The 20,755-nt window shown below is 42.4% G+C and overlaps 2 protein-coding genes across 3 annotated transcripts in view; both read right to left on the bottom strand.

Annotated features, from left to right (window-relative positions):
* The window catches only part of cunh7orf25 (chromosome unknown C7orf25 homolog), a 2,638-nt gene extending 1,522 nt beyond the window's left edge, over positions 1-1,116 (bottom strand). The window contains exon 1 of the mRNA XM_076077473.1: positions 960-1,116. The gene's annotated coding sequence lies outside the window, so the exon portion shown is untranslated. The remainder of the gene's footprint in view (positions 1-959) is intronic.
* A 4,781-nt stretch (positions 1,117-5,897) lies between these two features.
* dnajc1 (DnaJ (Hsp40) homolog, subfamily C, member 1) lies at positions 5,898-20,680 on the bottom strand. Of its 2 annotated transcripts, XM_076077469.1 has the most exons (13): positions 20,430-20,680; positions 19,085-19,186; positions 18,679-18,725; positions 17,534-17,699; positions 17,355-17,452; positions 17,182-17,275; positions 16,284-16,553; positions 14,279-14,363; positions 12,285-12,448; positions 11,693-11,812; positions 11,446-11,494; positions 7,917-8,338; positions 5,898-6,302 (listed from the first exon to the last, which is right to left on the bottom strand). In XM_076077469.1, exons 1-13 carry the CDS (start codon positions 20,586-20,588, stop codon positions 6,234-6,236), a joined length of 1,845 nt encoding a protein of 614 aa, XP_075933584.1. In that variant the 5' UTR covers positions 20,589-20,680; the 3' UTR covers positions 5,898-6,233. The 2 variants fall into 2 exon arrangements, with proteins under 2 accessions (XP_075933584.1, XP_075933585.1); XM_076077470.1 differs by lacking the exon at positions 16,284-16,553 and having other exon boundaries at positions 20,430-20,679.
* Positions 20,681-20,755: the final 75 nt, after the last annotated feature.

Raw genomic sequence — 20,755 nt, forward strand, 5'->3', positions numbered from 1 at the left:
GACGCACCCGAAGACGGACAGACGCACCCGAAGACGGACAGACGCACCCGAAGACAGACAGATGCACCCGAAGACAGACAGACGCACCCGAAGACAGACAGACGCACCCGAAGACAGACAGACGGACCTGAGGACAAACAGACGGACCTGAGGACAAACAGACGGACCTGAGGACAAACAGACGGACCTGAAGACACACAGACACACCTGAGGACAGACAGACAGACTTGAGGACAGACAGACAGACCTGAGGACAAACAGACAGACAGACGGACCTGAGGACAGACACACCTGAGGACAGACAGACACACCTGAGGACAGACAGACGGACAGACAGACACACCTGAGGACAGACAGACACACCTGAGGACAGACAGACACACCTGAGGACAGACAGACACACACACCTGAAGACAAACAGACACACACACACCTGAAGACAAACAGACAGACAGATGGACCTGAGGACAGACAGACACACCTGAGGACAAACGGACAGACATGAAGACAGACAGACGGACCTGAGGACAGACGGACAGACAGACACACCTGAGGACAAACAGACACGCCTGAGGACAAACAGACACGCCTGAAGACAAACAGACGCACCTGGTCTGGTTAATTATTAGTTTAACAGACTGTGTATTTTACTCATTATTATACTGAATGTTTACTTTATGATGATCATATAATAATAATAATAATAATAATAATAATAATAATAATAATAAGTGACTGAAGAAGAGTTTATGTTATATCTAAATAATAAATATTTACTGTTTAACCCTTCAAACACATTATAAAAGTCTGAATATGAACTTTAATATAAACCTTCAAACACTTGTTAGCTCTGATGCTAACTATGTGACGTCACCAGTTAGCTTCCTTTAGCTCTGAAGTTCTTCTTCTTCTATTAAAACATTTAAAACGTTCAGAAAACAAACGTGACGTCGACTTACGGCAGCAGTGACGTGTGCACTTTAATCCGCAGGTTCGTCTCCAAATATAATAACTGCACAGCTAATGCTAATGCTAACGGAAGCTCCGTCTTCTTCTTCTTCTGACCCGAATGGAACGAGGAACTGGAGGCTTCCTTCTTATTCTTCTTCTTCTTCTTCTTCTTCTTCTGTTATCCTCCACCTCATTGGCTCATTACCGCCACCTCCCGGTCCGGAGTGTGGATTAAATCATTATTTGAAACAAAAACATTGAAACTGAAAGTTAACAAAGAGTCTTTGTTATGGAAGCCCATTTCCACCCCCGAAAAAAAAAAGATTAAAATTTTTTATTTTTTTAAAACATTTTTTCTGCCAGCAAAAAAAAAAAAAAAAAAGGTTCCAGTTGCTGTTTATTGAAGGTCTTCACCTCAGCCACATTGGTTTTATTCTTTATACTCCAGAGCTGCTTCTTGCTTAAAAGTCTATTCAAGGGTTTTTATTGCTCAGTAATCCATGTGAAACATCAACAATGAAGTATTTCATGTGTTGTAAAGCCACGTTTAAAGAAGTCTTCAATGTACTCACAATCCATGTATATGTCAAACGTATCGTAACTATGAAGAGCTGCTTCTATGACTGCTGTGTTAAAGTATCTCATCATTTTGACTTTCTATAGCAACTGGAAACATCTGGTCAGTGTTATGGTTACAGATGGATGCACCCAAAGTGTTTTTTTGTTTTATGCTAGTGTAAAAAAAGTTTTAAAAAAATAAAAAATTAAATCAGTTTATTTTTTGAAAACTTTTTCCGCCAGCAAAATAAAATAATAATAAGAATTATTATTATTTTATTTTTTTGCTGCGGAAATGGGCTTCCATACCGGTGGAGGTTCCTGTAAAAGTTGGGTAAGTTAAAGGTACCGTCCAAAAATAACAGTTTTTACAGAAGGGGTTTATTGGTTGAATATTGGCTGGGACAATGGGTTTTGGTTTGAGATAAAACAGTATAAAAGCACACTAATACATAGGTGTTTCCTTAGTATAAATACATTAAATCACAAAGAAGTAGAAATATATACAAAATAAATAATAATATTAGTGCTGGGCAAGTTAACGTGTTATTATCGCGTTAACGCATTCATTAATTAACACCGACAATTATTTTATCACGCGTTAACGCAGTTTTTCTTTTATTATTATTAAGCGGACATTTTTAACACAAGAACCGGGCAGCAAGCGGTGAACAGCTGTGTTTGTGTGGCGTCACTTCCTGCTGCTGCTGCTGCTGTCTGCGTGCGATAATGAAAGGGTGTTATATTACAGATACAAATATTAATATTTAGGGCCCGAGCACCGACAACGTCGGGCCGCGAGGTCCCTGTTGAAACTGTAGGAATTATTATTAGGGCCCGAGCACCGACGTAGTCGGAGCGGAGGACCTATTGTTATTCGATTGTTTATTATTAGGGCCCGAGCACCGACGTAGTCGGAGCGGAGGACCTATTGTTATTCGATTGTTTATTATTATTATTAGGGCCCGAGCACCGACGTAGTCGGAGCAGAGGACCTATTGTTATTCTAATGTTTATTATTATTATTAGGGCCCGAGCACCGACGTCGGGCCGCGAGGTCCCTATTGAAACTGTAGGAATTATTATTATTATTCTTTTTCTCTCGAATGAAACGCCATTTTGGGGGCTTTATCATGTCCCCAACATCCCCATATTTGGCAAGCATATCAGGAATGCGGGAAAATTTGATATTTTATTAAAATTGCTCGCTAGTACCCCCTAGAAGTTGGAAATGCAAGCCCCGACAGCCCGTATGTCCAAATGACTTAAAATTTTACGGACATGTGCAACTGAATGAGTTCTAAAAAAAATCCTCTTGGGACCCTAAATTTGATGTGAATCATTATTGGATCTATATCATCAAAAATTATGAAAATCTTGTTGATATCTTATTGCATTAAGAATATATGGACCAATGAATTTCATAGGGGCGTGGCCTTCTACAGCAATATATATAACTTCAAAACTATGTGGCCTATCCTCACGAAATCTGTCGCATATGTTCACATTGTGTCCTGTAATATGCCCTCAAATTTACATTCCATACAACCACTAGGGGGCGATGCAGTAATACTCCCATTTCTTTGCATTTTTAGGCATTTTTCATCGTTTTCAGGCATTGTACTTTAACGAACTCCTCCCACAGAATTTATACGATCAACTTCAAATTTGGTCAAGATGATCTAAAGACATTAATGATGAAAAGTTACAAAAATGGTCTACTGACATTGAACGACCTTCGTTTTATGTGGCGCCCATGTCACGCACATTTTGTGCTGTTCGCCATGAAAGAGGAAGTTGTTGTAACTCCAAGGTACTTTATTCAATCTGCCCCAATATTGTTATGCATGATGCTGGTCCAGGCCTGAGCACATTTCCATGGCAACATTTTCACAAAGTCATAGCGCCACCTACTGGCAAAAGGAAATGACAAGTTTTATACTTTGATGTACTCCGACTAGGAAGTTGCCCAGATCAGTCTCAAATTTGGTAAGCTAAGCCATAAGACATTGATAATGCTTCAACATGAATATTGTGAGTTGTGTTTTTCTGTGACTTAGGATGCTCAACAAGCCTTGGAATTTTGCACAGGTGTCATAGGTGATGGAAATAAATATTTCATATGGCATTTTGGCTTGACTCTTTCAAATTGCCTCGATAGCGCCCCCTACAAATATTCAAAATCGCAGCTCCAGCACTACGTTTGACCTACATGTATGAAATTTGGTAGGCACATGTATCACATGAAGACTTAAAAAAAAGTGTCTTGGGACCATGCTCTAAAATTAACGGGAAGTCGGCCATTTTGATTTTTGTGTGAATTTCCCCATGATTTCTAGTCACTATACTTTAACGAACTCCTCCTAGGGACGTTGTCAGATCATTTTCAAATTTGGTCAGTATAATCTAAAGACCTTTGCTATTAAAAGTTACTCAAAGCTTTACGTTTGATGGAATGGTGTAGCCGTGGCGTGGCGGCCATTTTACGTAATTCGCCGTTAAACAACAACCCGGATGTAACTCCACAAAACGCAGCCCCAGCACTACGTTTGACCTACATGTATGAAATTTGGTAGGAACATGTATCACATGAAGACTTAAAAAAAAGTGTCTTGGGATAATGCTCTAAAATGAACAGGAAGTCGGCCATTTTGATTTTTGTGTGAATATTCCCATGATTTCTAGTCGCTATACTTTAACGAACTCCTCCTAGAGACTTTGTCAGATCCTTTTCAAATTTGGTCAGTATAATCTAAAGACCTTTGCAATTAAAAGTTACTCAAAGCTTTACGTTTGATAGAATGGCGTAGCCGTGACGTGGCGGCCATTGTAGGTGATTCGCTATTAAACAACAAGCTGATGTAACTCCACTGGACTTGCTCAAATATGTCCCAAACTTGCCATATTTGATAACAGTCATGGCCTGAGGATGTCTACAAGCCAATTTTCACTCAAAGTCATAGCGCCACCTACTGGCAACAGGAAGACAGTGTTATGTTTCAAACTGAGTCCGATTTATATGACATTTACATGATGTGGTCTATACTTGATGTAGAGCAACACAATGCATGTTTGCGCGTGTTCTCTAGCGCCACAAAGTGGATACAGGAACTGGTGGAATATTTGCACTACATAATTTCCAGCGTCACACAGTCCAAGCATTAAAAATATGTCTAACTTGTGGGCACGCTGTCTGATGGTCGCAGATATTTATGGCCGCTTCTGCCAGCGTCCCGCCAGTACCCCCGAGACGCGGGAAGGTGCGAGGGCCCGTTCATCGCTGCTCGCAGCTTTAATTTCAATTAATATGTGGCAAACCCCCTACCGTGTATATCTAGAAGAAATTATATAAAGGAATAGAAGGAAAGTAATTTGGTTAAAACATGCAAAAATGTAAAGGCACACAAGGTTTGATACAGTTTGTAAAAATTATTTAATAAATAATGTAGAATAAATATTTTAAAATAGTTACTTAGATATAAATATTAGATATTTCATGTGGTTATACGGTAGAGGGGTGCCTAAAATGATTTAAGGAGGAAAAAAAGAAGGATTAAAAGACATATATAAACAAGGGAGAAAAGGGTGATCGCACTGCAGACGGGGTCGTCGATTAATGGACCTGTGGGGGTGGGGACATGGAGATCAGGAAGTGGTTTGTTATTAAAAGAGGTTAAAAAAACGGGTTAAAAAATGAATACACACTTAATATTTTTCATTAAGACCGTCGGGGTCTATCGTTTTCAGTCTGTGTATCTATTTCCTCTCCGCTGCGTCACACTCCAATCTCTGTTGCTCTCAAGGCCGACACTGTGGACATTGTGTGAGCCATCATGTAAACATGTGATACATTATATATTGATCAATTATAATCATGTAAACATGTGATACATTATATATTAATCAAGTATAATCATGTAAACATGTGATACATTATATATTGATCAAGTATAATCATGTAAACATGTGATACATTATATATTGATCACGTATAATCATGTAAACATGTGATACATTATTTATTAATCAAGTATAATCATGTAAACATGTGATACATTATATATTGATCAAGTATAATCATGTAAACATGTGATACATTATATATTGATCATGTATAATCATGTAAACATGTGATACATTATTTATTGATCAAGTATAATCATGTAAACATGTGATACATTATATATTGATCACGTATAATCATGTAAACATGTGATACATTATATATTGATCAAGTATAATCATGTAAACATGTGATACATTATATATTGATCACGTATAATCATGTGAACATGTGATACATTATATATTGATCAAGTATAATACATTATTGATCATGAAAACAATACTAAAAGACAGCACATTGACAATAAAACCAAACTGCAGGAGATAATAAATACTTTTTATTGATTAGTTGAACAGAGGTTGATTGACAGCATGCTGTATGTATTAAGGCACATGAAGCTATGAGGTCAGAGGTTTTCTTCTTCCTTTGACACATTAATTATAAAACACCTGAGAAGGTGAGACGCCACGTAACATAGAACAAAACTAAACGATTCAGTCCAATCAGGAGGGAGCTCACCTGGAGAGAAAAATATAACAATGCTGACATTGAACCTGACACACAAGTTACAGGTCACACAGTCATTGACCCGTCAGGTGACCCACCCGTCAGGAGGTCAGAGGTCACAGCAGTAGGAGTCAGTGCTCAGTTCCTTCAATCAACTTTTATTCTGTTTCTTCTTCTGAACGAGCTCCGCTAGCATCTTGTAACGAATCATACACTCCTCCTGAAAAACAAACACACAGATCAGTTAAATGTTCATTCAATTATTATTATTATGTTACAATAATAATAATAATTCAGTTGTACGGCTCAAATCTACTGGGGTTAGGGTTCATTCTTCCATTTGGGGGGGGGGGGGGGGGGGGGGGGTGTCTTTTATAGAGCCGCCGACCTGTGGACCACCGGAAGGAGAGCTTTGGGGTCGAGTAATGTGAGCTGGATATAGTTGGGTTCACATTCAGAGGGGCTGGACTCCTTTTCAGGGTTCTCCAGGGTGAGAGGTGTGGAGAACCAGAGTGTCGCCTCTATAAAACTGTGAGTCTCTGACTATTGTTTGAGTACCCGGTCTTCTTGGAGTCTCTGGGTGGCATTCTAGAGAGTACCGATGGAGAACCCTGGAGATGATTGGGAGGAATGGACTGTCTGATCTGGGTGTGGGAAGAGTTTGGGGAGACTATGGAGAACAAGGAAGTTCTGGCACATCGTTAGATGACTCATGAAGGAAAAGCAGGGATTGGTTCAGGCTCAGACATGAAATACACGTTTTTAACACTTTGGAGGCTTCCTGCTGCAACTTCTAATTCCAGACAATGTTTCCTCACAACCGACATGAAAAGACAACGAGGTGAACCGTCATTGGTCAGTTAGTTATTGGTAGAGAGCTGATGGGTCATCAATCAATCCCAGCTTCATGTGTAAGTAAGTCCGAGTCTGAACGAAGAAGATACACCAGAACTCACGTCTCCAATGACGACTTTGTGCAACTCAATGGGTTTTGTCTCAGATGAAATGACTACATTTAAAACCCGTTTGGTCTCCAGATGTTCTTCTAGTTAACCACAAGTCTGTCTCATAGCTTCTGTAACATCTCTTTAGTGGTTAAATAAAGTTAGATAACCAATCAATGAATCAGCCATCAGGTCTACCTGGTTACCTGCCTACAGATAGACGGTCTACCTGCCTACAGATAGACGGTCTACCTGCCAACAGATAGACGGTCTACCTGCCAACAGATAGACGGTCTACCTGCCAACAGATAGACGGTCTACCTGCCAACAGATAGACGGTCTACCTGCCAACAGATAGACGGTCTACCTGCCAACAGATAGACGGTCTACCTGCCTACAGATAGACGGTCTACCTGCCTACAGATAGACGGTCTACCTGCCTACAGATAGACGGTCTACCTGCCTACAGATAGACGGTCTACCTGCCTACAGATAGACGGTCTACCTGCCTACAGATAGACGGTCTACCTGCCTACAGATAGACGGTCTACCTGCCTACAGATAGACGGTCTACCTGCCTACAGATAGACGGTCTACCTGCCAACAGATAGACGGTCTACCTGCCAACAGATAGACGGTCTACCTGCCAACAGATAGACGGTCTACCTGCCAACAGATAGACGGTCTACCTGCCAACAGATAGACGGTCTACCTGCCAACAGATAGACGGTCTACCTGCCAACAGATAGACGGTCTACCTGCCAACAGATAGACGGTCTACCTGCCAACAGATAGACAGGTAGACCGTTTACCTGCCTACAGAGAGACCGTTTACCTGCCTACAGAGAGACAGGTAGACCGTCTACCTTTCTACCTGTCTCCGGTCTCACCTTAGTCTTCCCAGGGACCACCTTGGCGATGCGATCCCAGCGCTCTGCTGTTCCTCTGGGAAACTGTTGCAGAGCGAGTTCCAGCAGCTTCTGTTGGTTCTGAGTCCAGATTGTGGGTTCCACTTTGTTCTCCTGAGGCTCCGCCTCCTCCTCCTCCTCCTCCTCCTCCTCCTCCACTGATGCCGTTGGGTCAAAATCTCTCTGCCGACGACCTCTGACTTTAAGCTCCTCTCCCTCTGCTGCTGACTTCCGGTTCCTCCTTCTGACAGCTGGAGCTGCTTCTTCTTCTTCTTCTTCTTCTTCCTCTTCCTCCTCCTGCTGCTCACAGGCTCCTCCCACTCTCTGAGTCATCAGCTTGTCAGGAACAGGAAATGACCTCACAGGAAAAAGAGGTCCCTTCAGATCCGACAGCTTCACCAGACCTAAAACACAGACACCAAGGTTAACTAGACCTGATGGTAGAACTTTGGAAGAACAGGAGAACCTGATACCGACAGTAGAACCTGATACTGACAGCAGAACCTGATAACAGTAGAACCTGATACTGACAGAAGAACCTGATAATAACAGTAGAACCCGATACTAACAGTAGAACCCGATACTAACAGTAGAACCCGATAATAACAGTAGAACATGATACTAACAGTAGAACCTGATAATAACAGTAGAACCTGATACTGACAGTAGAAGATGATAATAACAGTAGAACCTGATAATAACAGTAGAACCTGATACTAGGGCTGGGCAGTATACCGGTTCAAACGGTATTAATTTCCCGTATGATATGAATTTTTCATATACCATCATACCGGTGCACAGCCGAAACAACTTCTGTCTCTCTTCAACAGGCAGCAAAATATATTGTTCGCAGCTGGTAGTGTTACGGTCGGAGCTAGTTCTCTTACCTGTATTAATAACAATTAACAACCCACAACTAACGCTCTTTACAGGGCAAAACACCACGACACAACAGTTTGTGACACAAACAATTTGCAGCACTAATAATTGTACATTTATAAAATTTCACCGCCGAACTGCATGCTGGGTAAAGCTCGTTAACAACAGTCTGCTAACAGCTGGGAGAGGCTCTGTTGCTCCAGTAACGTTACATTAAAGAACAGAACAGAGCGATGCAGGATGAACACAGACTGAACAACAAAAGGTATTTAGGTCAGATACATATGCAACGCTGATTACCGTAATATGTGTGGTATTTGTTATAAATGTACGTTGGTACATGGAGGGTGATAAGAAGCTGTACATGGAGGGGTTTCTTCTTCTTTAAATTCCATTGGCGGATCGCAACCAACTTGCATAGGTGCATACCGCCACCTAGTGTACCAGAGTGTGCATTTTCAGGGTAACCTTTTCTTCACTGTTCTGATAATAAAATAAAACAAATAATAAAATAAAAGAATGTATATATATATATATAAAAATAACCAAAGAAATAAACCTAAACAACACCTACTAAAAACTAAATCCTACGGTTTAACCTTTTAACTACTAGGCCTGTTTTTAGCCCCCTGCTCGGAAATTGCATACTCCTACTCCTTTGAGTACACTACCCAAACTACAAGGTCTATTTTAATAATTTTGATGCTAGAATACTGGTAACACTTGTGAGATGTGTTGATATACATTGATTGGTGTATATGTTACTGGTTAATATAGAAAAATAAGAGATTACACAGCTGAAATTGAAAACATTCAGCTCCGCCTGGAAAAAATGCACTTTCAGTGATAAAAAGTTATTGAAATAATGCAGTATGATCCCTAAAAACTTTCCCAAGTCATAGCATAACTGATCAGTAGTTATTACAAAATGGTTAGAGTGGAATAAAGTGAATAATAAGAGGTTTTTATTACAAAGGGGTCAGGCGAGGTCATCATTTTCGAACCAGCTGTTGCAGCTCTTACATTGTACTTTTATACACTATATAACTATATATTTCACTTTCTTTATCACTCATATGATTCAATACATCCAAATACAGATAATAGGAATCATATTCATATTCATAACATCATCAGAGCCAGTTTTGGCTGTCATCTGTAGGATTTTCTCATTGCATGGGTGTGTGTGTGGCTGGATCTCAGCCTATCCTCGGTCGATTTCCAAAAACAACCCCTCTTTAGACGCGTCATCGTCTTAGGAAGACTCATGCCAAATTTGGTGGCGATCGTCAAAAGATTTCGTACAATAAAGTTGCCAGAAGTGAGGCGTGTACCCCGGCGGAAATTTCCGGTCGCAGGCAGTCTGACCACTCGCCCAAGCCCCCTTGACCGCTCTTATTCTGGAAACAAGTCGGAAGTCAACAGTATGCAGTTGGCAGCAATGACTACAGCTTTGGAACGGAAATTCCGCGACGTTATTATCCATATTTAGAGAAAACTTGGGCGCATAACCACGATTTTTGTCGGCGAAGTTCAGCATGAAGGTACGTTTGATCATCCACAACGGTTTAGTGCTTCTACGGATCGTAAAACAGAAGTTAGTTACGTGTTCCGCCACGTGTGCTAATGCTAATAAATGCTTTGTATGACTGGGTAGCTGTTAGCATGAGGGTACAAACATTGATTTACTGTACTCATAGCGCCGATTTCTGGCCCGGATTTGGTGCTTTTATGCCACGATATTGTTATACTTATATGAGTAGCCTATAGTTGTCTTTGGAGTTTATAATAAGTGACTTATATGATGTTGTTGTCCACACGTTGCTATTTCATCCAAAAAAAAAAGTGGCCGTGTCCACACTACTGGCTAATAATCATGCTATTTTCCGCATTTGATTTTGGGGTACCCTCAATTGGGGGGCGCTCGTAGCCAGAAGGCTAATCCTGTTTCTTTCCATGGAGGGGCTTAGGACCCAGGGGAATGTAGGTGAAGGAAACAGGAAGTGACGGAACAGAAGACACGCCACACAAACAGCTGTTCACCGCTCATTGGCCAGCCGTTTCTTTTCGGCGTTAATTAATTAATGCTTTAACGTGAAAAAAATAATACCGTGATATACCGTGAAACCGCCAGAATCTTACAAAATACCGTGATATGCATTTTTGGTCATACTGCCCAGCCCTACCCTATACTGACAGTAGAACATGATAATAACAGTAGAACCTGATAACAGTATAACCTGATACTGACAGTAGAACCTGATAAAAACAGTAAAACCTGATAACAGTAAAACCTGATAACAGTAGAACCTGATACTGACAGTAGAACCTGATACTGACAGTATAACCTGATAACAGTAGAACCTGATACTGACAGTAGAACCTGATAACAGTAGAACCTGATACTGACAGTAGAACCTGATAACAGTAGAACCTGATAACAGTAGAACGTGATACTAACAGTAGAACATGATAACAGTAGAACCCGATAATGACAGTAGAACCCGATACTGACAGTAGAACCCGATACTGACAGTAGAACCCGATACTGACAGTAGAACCTGATAATAACAGTAGAACATGATACTGACAACAGAACCCGAAGGTGACAGTAGAACACAGTTGAGTTTACCTGAGGTGTTGCTCACATTGTTTTTCACCTGTTTGACTTTAGTCGTCACCTGTTGAAGAAAACAGATTGAGTCAGTTTATCTTTTGGAACATTTAATATTTGATGTTCCATCAACAGAACCATTAACACATTGAATCTTGTTTACTGACCCTTTGAGAACTGAACCCTGATCATCATGACCCTGAATAACAGATTCTGATATCTGTCTAACACTTCACTGGTTTTAAACCAGTATTAACAAACTTACATCAGACACAGATCTTCCCAGTTCATGAGCAATCTTCTCCCAGCGACCCGGAGATCCTCCAGGGAATTTAACCATCAACCTGCTGAGGAGGCTGAGCTCGTCCTCTGTCCAGTCTGCAGTCTGAGGATATAAATAAATAGACAGTGACATCATCTATAGTTCACTTTAGTCTGAGGACATAAATAAAGAGTCAGTGACATCATCTGTAGTTCACTTTAGTCTGAGGACATAAAGAGACAGTGACATCATCTGTAGTTCACTTTAGTCTGAGGACATAAAGAGACAGTGACATCATCTGTAGTTCACTTTAGTATGAGGACATAAATAAAGAGTCAGTGACATCATCTGTAGTTCATTTTAGTCTGAGGACATAAAGAGACAGTGACATCATCTGTAGTTCATTTTAGTCTGAGGACATAAAGAGACAGTGACATCATCTATAGTTCACTTTAGTCTGAGGACATTTAGACTGAAGGTCTGAAGACATGTATGAAGATCAGTGATTAAAAGGTTTGTTCTCCATCAGATGTTCTGGTTTAATCTTCCTGATAAGAACAGTTATCGGACTAATAACTGATGAATAATATCAGACCTTCTTCTTTGCAGCTCCGCGGTCCTGCAGCCAGTCGTCCATCTGGTCCTCGATGTCCTCGATGGACGTGGCCTGGTCATAACCTGGACTGTTCAGGTTCTCTGAAGACAGCTCGTAAACAGGGAACTCCACCTTCGGCTTCTTGACCTTCGGCCTCTTCTCTCCTGAACAGACAGGAAGTTCAGTTACATCTCATGGCTGAGACAGGAAATACAAACATGTGGTGCTGTGGAAGCTATTATAACCCATATTAATATAATATTCATACATTATAACTATTGCTGGGCAAGTTAACACGTTATTATTGCGTTAACGCATTAATTAATAAACGCCGACAATTCTTTTATAGCGCGTTAATGCAGTTTTTTAAAAATTATTAAGCGGACATATTTAACAGAAGAACCGGGCGGCCGACCGGCTGGCAGCGAGCAGTGAATAGCAGTTTGTGTGGCGTCTCTTCCGTCTCGTCCTGTTTCCTTCAGCTACATTCCCCTGGGTCCTAATGGTGCATTCACACCAAACGCGGCGCAAATTATTTGCGCGAGTAGATTACATACAAAGTCTATGCACAGACACGATGAGACTGGAGTGACGCGAATTTGCGATGGCGCGGCTGACGCGAATTCGCCCCAAATGCGTGAGTTGAAAATTTTGAACTTCGCCGAAATATTCGCGTTACGCCCCAGCGCGATAGCCTGTCAGCGTTGAGATGTTTCTCCTGTCATCACTGACGTCCTGCCGTTGTTGAATCAGGAAATAAATACTGTAGCCGTCTGTGTTCACCCAGAGCTCTACGATACCTCATAACAATAGAGACTGGACCAAACTATGTGTATACATGTGTGTGTGTAAACCATATGGTACAAACAATGAATAGACGCTGCCGTATTTACGTCTACATGACGTTATTCTGACTGTTGGTGGAGCTGCTACAATGTTAGCATAGCCTAACATATCCGAGCTCCATTGAGAAGACAAGTACAAATCGGCATCATTACGTAGTTATTTCGGAGTCCCTTTTTGTCGGTTTATTACCGTTAAATCACAGCCAAATCAGTTTATTTTGTGTTCATACAGCTGTAGTAAACAGCGACGTGTGGCTTGCTAGACACAGTGAATACAGCTCGATAAAATCCATGGAGCTCCTCTGGACAATGTTATGAACCAGACATGACGGCGTTTAGTTTCCCGGGATATCTGTGACTTCCACAACACGTACTAAGCAGAAATAGAGGTTATTTTTTCCATGGTTAATGGCGGACAGTTGAACGGCTTTCAGGGCGATAAGCCACGCCCCCTCTCCGGCGCGTCCAGCGCGAATTAACACAAATAGTCCCTGGCGAGACCGGCGGCGCGAATGATTCGCGTTTGGTGTGAACACGCCATTAGACCCTCCATGTACAGCTTCTTATCACCCTCTATGTACCAACGTACATTTATAACAAATACCACACATATTACGGTAATCAGCGTTGCATATGTGTCTGACCACGATACCAAAAAAATAAATGATTCATTTAAATTATTGTTTTAGAGTTTTTAAAGTGTTTTGTTTGTAATATGTATAATAAGCATCATTTAGTTATCACTACTGAGAATTTAACAAACATAAAAACATGACGTAGATAGGTTTGCAGTTTTCAAGAAGTATATTTAAATATCATCTATTACACACATGAAGATAAAGTTGTGAACACCGGCTGAATATCTATGATCAGAATCATTATAACTGTGTTATAACTGCTGCTGTGTAAAGGGAATACTGCTGCTAACAACAACCTGATGTGTTTAAAGTGTTTAAACCAAATGTTATTGACCTGTTGTTCATATAGCAGGACTTTAAAATAAAAGTGCACAATACACTACTTTTGAATTCATTATTGAACTTTGCCATAACAATGAGATTAATCGTGATTAAACATTGTAATCGTTGCCCAGCACTAATTATAACCCATATTCAGATACAAGTTAAAAATTTTTTTTAAAGTATTTACTTGTTACAACTTCCTGTTCTGCTTCAGCTTCTTCTCTCAGCTGCTGTTTCATCTGCTGGTAGTCCTCATAGTACTGCTTCACCTCCTGAAACACAGAAAAGGACATTTACAAATCTAAAGTCAACCTGTGACTGTGCAGCTGGATCCGCCTCACATCACGTCCACTTTAAACCATTAACGGTCAAAGCAGAGCTCCTCAACAAGAACAGGACGTTTAGTGAGACAGAAGAGGACGTTTAGTGAGACAGAAGAGGACGTTTAGTGAGACAGAAGAAGACGTTTAGTGAGACAGAAGAAGACGTTTAGTGAGACAGAAGAAGACGTTTAGTGAGACAGAAGAAGACGTTTAGTGAGACAGAAAAGGATGTTCAGTGAGACAGAAAAGGATGTTCAGTGAGACAGAAGAAGACATTTAGTGAGACAGAAAACACTCACAACGAGGTCGCGAGTGACTCACAATGAGGTCGCGAGTGACTCACAATGAGGTCGCGAGTGACTCACAATGAGGTCATGGAGTGACTCACAATGAGGTCATGAGTGACTCACAATGAGGTCATGAGTGACTCACAATGAGTTCATGGAGTGACTCATGAGGTCATGGAGTGATGAGGTGAAGATGAGGCAGTTGAGGTGACGTCACCACGGTGACTCCACTGACTCTACAGTTGTGTTTCACTGCAGTGATTTCATTTTTGATTGGCAGGTAGAGTACCTGGATGGTCTGTGGCAGGTTTTTAATGGACAGGTAAAGAGATGGACAGGTAGAGGTCATAAAGATAAAGCTCAGGGAGTGCAAGGACACCTACAGGAGGAAGCTGGAGGCCAAACTCCAGCAGAACAACGTGAAGGAGGTGTGGACAGGGATGAAGCAGAACACCGGCTTCAAGGTTGGAGGCAGACAACCAGGGGGCTCCCTGGAGAGGGCCAACGAGCTAAACTCTTTCTTCAATAGGTTTAGCTCAGAGCCCTCATCTGTCTCCTCCACACACCACACCTCCCAAACACCTCCCCCTCTGTCCCCCCTGGTGATCTGCATGGACTCAGAGCCCTCCACTTCAAAGGGCTCTGCCACCACCGACATAATGACCCCCCTCCCCCCCCTCTCTGTGACGACTGGCCAGGTGAGAAGACAGCTGGAGAGACTCCACCAAGGCAAGGCTGCGGGACCTGATGGCATCAGCCCCAGGGTCCTGAAGACCTTCGCCATCCAGCTGTCTGATGTTCTGCAACATCTCTTCAACCTGAGCCTGAAGCAGGAGGAAGTCCCGGTCCTGTGGAAGACGTCGTGCCTGGTTCCTGTACCTAAGAAGACAACACCATCTGGCCTCAATGACTACCGACCAGTTGCCCTCACATCACATGTGATGAAGGTGCTGGTCTTGGCCCACCTCTGGCCGCAGGTGAAATCCTCACTGGACCCTCTGCAATTTGCATACCAGCCGCATGTGGGGGTGGACGACGCCATCAACGAGCTCAGTCGCACCTGGACGGATCCGGTTGCTCTGTGAGAATCACTTTCTTTGATTTCTCCAGTGCATTCAACACCATCCAACCAGTGCTGCTGAGTGAGAAGCTGCGGGTGGTGGGGGTTAACGTGTCAACCGTCTCCTGGATCACTGACTACCTCATGGGCAGACCACAGTTTGTCCGACTGGGCAGTGTGCTGTCTGATGGGGTGGTCAGTGATATTGGAGCCCTGCAGGGAACTGTTCTGTCTCCCTTCCTGTTCACCTTGTACACCACTAACTTCCAGTACAACTCTGTGTCATGCCACCTGCAGAAGTTCTCTGATGACTCTGCAGTGGTCGGGTGTATAAGGGACGGACGGGAGGAGGAGTACAGGGCAGTAGTGGTTGACTTTGTGGAGTGGGCCGGTAGAAATCACCTGCGTCTGAATGTGGCCAAGACCAGAGAGATGGTGGTCGACTTCAGGAGGAAGACGACGGCTCCACAACCGCTGAGAGTTCTGGGAGAGGATGTGGACATGGTAGAGGAGTACAAGTACCTGGGTGTCTCCATCGACAGCAGACTGAACTGGAAGACCAACATCAACGCTGTGTACAAGAAGGGGATGATTCGACTCTATTTCTTGAGGAAACTTCGATCCTTCAACGTGTGCAGCAAGATGTTGGAGATGTTCTACCAGTCTGTTGTGGCCAGTGCACTGTACTTCGCCGTAGTCTGCTGGGGGAGCAGCATTGGAGTCGGAGACACCAACAGACTTAACAAACTGGTTAAGAAGGCCGGCTCCATCATTGGCTGTAAACAAGACAATCTGGAAGAGGTGGTGGAGAGGAGGACACTGAAGAAACTATTGTCCATATTGGATAACCCGGACCACCCTCTCCACCACCTACTGCAGGGACAGAGGAGCACTTTCTCCAACAGACTAATCCAGCTCCGCTGTCACAAGGACAGATTCAGAAAAACATTCCTGCCCACCGCAATAAGACTTTATAATAAAACAACTCGGGCCAGATCATCGTCCTTCACATGACTATAACAGCGCTACACGGTTGTTGCTTGTTGTTGGTGATCCTTGCTCTACTGTCCAGGTTGTTTAGTTACTAGTTAATACCACTCTAATCATGGTACATACTGTGCATTTCTATTTTTTATTCTATTTATCTTATTTTTTTTATTAATCTATTCCTTCAAATTCAATATCTGCTTTGTTATTTTATTGTACTGTATATATTGTGCATTCCATAAGTTATATTTTACTCTGTAAATTGCTGCTGCTACAAACTAATTTCCCCCTGGGGATAAATAAAGTTTATATCTATCTATCTATCTATCTATCTATCTATCTATCTATCTATCTATCTATCTCTATCTAGAGTACCTGGATGGTCTGTGGCAGGTTTTTAATGGACAGGTAAAGAGATGGACAGGTAGAGTACCTGGATGGTCTGCGGCAGGTTCTTGATGGACAGGTAAAGCCAGATGCTCAGCTTCAGAGGGAGGATGTCCTGCCAGTGTGGCCGATCGTGAACTCTGAAACAACAAACACACAAACAATAAATAACACAAATAAACCAAATAAACAGTAAGTGTAGTGATGTCAAAGCTGTACCTGTCGGTCCGATCCTGGCCAATACACCTGAGCTCCTCAGCAGGTCTGGAGCTCAGCTTCTTCTTCTTCTCTTTCTTCTTCTTACTCAGCAGCTCATCCTGGAAACATGGAGGATTCATAATGGTATCACATTCTCAGGCCTACTTTGATTGGGTGAATGAGTTCTAATGTTGTCTCACCAGCTGTTTCTCCAGGTAAATGGACCAAATGACAGCGTAGTGTCCCACAGTGAGGATGAGGAAGAGGAGGAAGGCCAGCTCAGCATTACTCATCTTCCTCACTCGTCTGTAGTAGAACACTGGCTGCCGCCAATCAGGAAGCCCGTTCACCAGGATATCATCATACCTGCAAAACATACACATTTTATTTATACAGCACTAATTACAAACAATCCTAGTCTATGGACTAGTGACAGAGGTCTAAAGACAGAGGTCTATGGACTAGTGACAGAGGTCTAAAGAGAGAGGTCTATGGACTAGTGACAGAGGTCTAAAGACAGAGGTCTATAGACTAGTGACAGAGGTCTAAAGACTAGTGACAAAGGTCTAAGGAGGACTATGGACTAGCTGCAGAGGTCTATGGACTAGCTGCAGAGGTCTAAGGAGGTCCAAGGACTAGCTGCAGAGGTCTAAGGAGGTCCAAGGACTAGCTGCAGAGGTCTAAGGACTAGCTGCAGAGGTCTAAGGACTAGCTGCAGAGGTCTAAGGACTAGCTGCAGAGGTCCAAGGACTAGCTGCAGAGGTCCAAGGAGGTCTATGGACTAGCTGCAGAGGTCTAAGGACTAGCTGCAGAGGTCTAAGGACTAGCTGCAGAGGTCTAATGAGGTCTAAGGACTAGCTGCAGAGGTCTAAGGACTAGCTGCAGTAGTCTAAGGAGGTCTAAGGACTAGCTGCAGAGGTCTAAGGAGGTCTAAGGACTAGCTGCAGAGGTCTAAGGACTAGCTGCAGAGGTCTAAGGACTAGCTGCAGAGGTCTAATGAGGTCTAAGGACTAACTGCAGAGGTCTAAGGACTAGCTGCAGTAGTCTAAGGAGGTCTAAGGACTAGCTGCAGAGGTCTAAGGAGGTCTAAGGACTAGCTGCAGAGGTCTAAGGACTAGCTGCAGAGGTCTAAGGACTAGCTGCAGAAGTCTAAGGAGGTCTAAGGACTAACTGCAGAGGTCTAAGGACTAGCTGCAGAAGTCTAAGGAGGTCTAAGGACTAGCTGCAGAGGTCTAAGGAGGTCTAAGGACTAGCTGCAGAGGTCTAAGGACTAGCTGCAGAGGTCTAAGGGGGTCTAAGGACTAGCTGCAGAGGTCTGGACATGATGCACAGAAGTGAGACTCACTTGCTTCGTCTCTCCTCGTCCTTCAGGACTTCATAAATGGCCACCAGCTAAAAACAAAAAGGACAAAGACTGAATGATCTGAACCTTATGTTCTGTTTTCATGAGATGCTGCTTTGGTTGATTCATCAAAATCTTAACAGTGATTGATTATTGACAGCAGTAGTTTGTACCTTGGCTGTAACACTTTGTAGATTTGTAGATTAATTGCTTTAGTATATTTTTTGCTGCTGTAACAAACAAATTTCCCTTTGTGGGATGAATAAAGTATCCATCTATCTAGATTTAAGTTAATTACTCATCCTGATAGTGTAGTGTTTTGTTGTGTGTATTGTGTTGTGTGTGTATTGTGTTGCGTGTATTGTGAATTGTGCATAACATCTTTAAGAATAAGAGAAGTGTTTCTTACTTGTCTGAACTGAGTTTCAGCATTTTCATCTTTGTTCTTGTCAGGATGCAGAGAGAGAGACAGCCGTCGATAGGCCTTCTTTATCTCTGCTCCTGAAGCATCCTGAGACAGACGGACAGACATGCTGTCAATAAAAACATACCAACCCCTCAGATGTGAAACATCTTCAGCAGAATCATTTAAATATCTGAACAACCAAAACAGAGTCAGTCAATTCAGCTGCAGTCTTTACTTCAGTTTTTACTTTGTGTACACGCAGTACTTGGATTGGCTGGATGAAGTAAAACATAAACAAACCAGTCCAGTTCAGGATGAACACAGTTCAAACGGTCCTGTATGAATACTGTGTTTCTATTGGTCCTGTATGAATACTGTGTTTCTATTGGTCCTGTATAAATACTGTTTCTATTGGTCCTGTATGAATACTGTGTTTCTATTGGTCCTGTATGAATACGGTGTTGCTATTGGTCCTGTATGAATACTGTTTCTATTGGTCCTGTATGAATACTGTGTTTCTATTGGTCCTGTATGAATACTGTGTTGCTATTGGTCCTGTATAAATACTGTGTTTCTATTGGTCCTGTATGAATACTGTGTTTCTATTGGTCCTGTATAAATACTGTTTCTATTGGTCCTGTATAAATACTGTTTCTATTGGTCCTGTATGAATACTGTGTTTCTATTGGTCCTGTGTGAATACTGTGTTTCTATTGGTCCTGTATGAATACTGTGTTTCTATTGGTCCTGTATGAATACTGTGTTTCTATTGGTCCTGTATGAGTACTGTGTTTCTATTGGTCCTGTATGAATACTGTGTTTCTATTGGTCCTGTATGAATACTGTCTTTCTATTGGTCCTGTATGAATACTGTGTTTCTATTGCCTGTATGAATACTGTGTTTCTATTGGTCCTGTATGAATACTGTGTTTCTATTGGTCCTGTATGAATACTGTCTTTCTATTGGTCCTGTATGAATACTGTGTTTCTATTGCCTGTATGAATACTGTGTTTCTATTGGTCCTGTATGAATACTGTGTTTCTATTGGTCCTGTATGAATACTGTGTTTCTATTGGTTTGTATCACTGAGGGTGGACAGAATAAGAGAAACTACATCCGGGTTACCTGATAATCTGAGTACACTTGTTAGCTGCTGTTAGCCTGAGCTAACCGTTAGCACCAGTAGTCACCTGGTCTGAACCAGTTCAACTGGTTCAGACCAGGTCTAAGGTGGATCACTGGCGTGCTACAGCTGCTAACTAGCTTAGCTCCTTTGTGTGCACGTGGCACTGAGCTAGCGGCTGCAGTAACCATGGAGACAGTAAGCCGTTAGCAGTTAGCACAGACCTGGTCCAGGGACAGGAACTGGTAGAAGTTCTGCTGGATCTCCTCCACCAGGTCCAACAGCTCCAGATCCGCGTCCCAGGCTCTCAGAGGGGGGACCGCAGAGACCAGTAGGGTCAGACAGATCAGCAGGGACCGGCACGGACCGGCACGGACCGCCATCACAGAGAACCAGTATCAAGAGAACCAGTACAAGAGAACACAGAAGAGGTCTAACGATCCTGATGTCCACCACCCGGAAACACTATTGGTCACATCCGGGTGACACGTCATTGTCAAAATAAAAGTCCTCTGTGAGTAACACTGCCAGTCACATCCGGGTGACACGT

The sequence above is a fragment of the Anarhichas minor genome, unplaced genomic scaffold (assembly GCF_050575085.1).
Source record: "Anarhichas minor isolate MPS153535 unplaced genomic scaffold, ASM5057508v1 ptg000059l, whole genome shotgun sequence".
NCBI classification, from domain to species: Eukaryota; Metazoa; Chordata; class Actinopteri; order Perciformes; family Anarhichadidae; genus Anarhichas; species Anarhichas minor.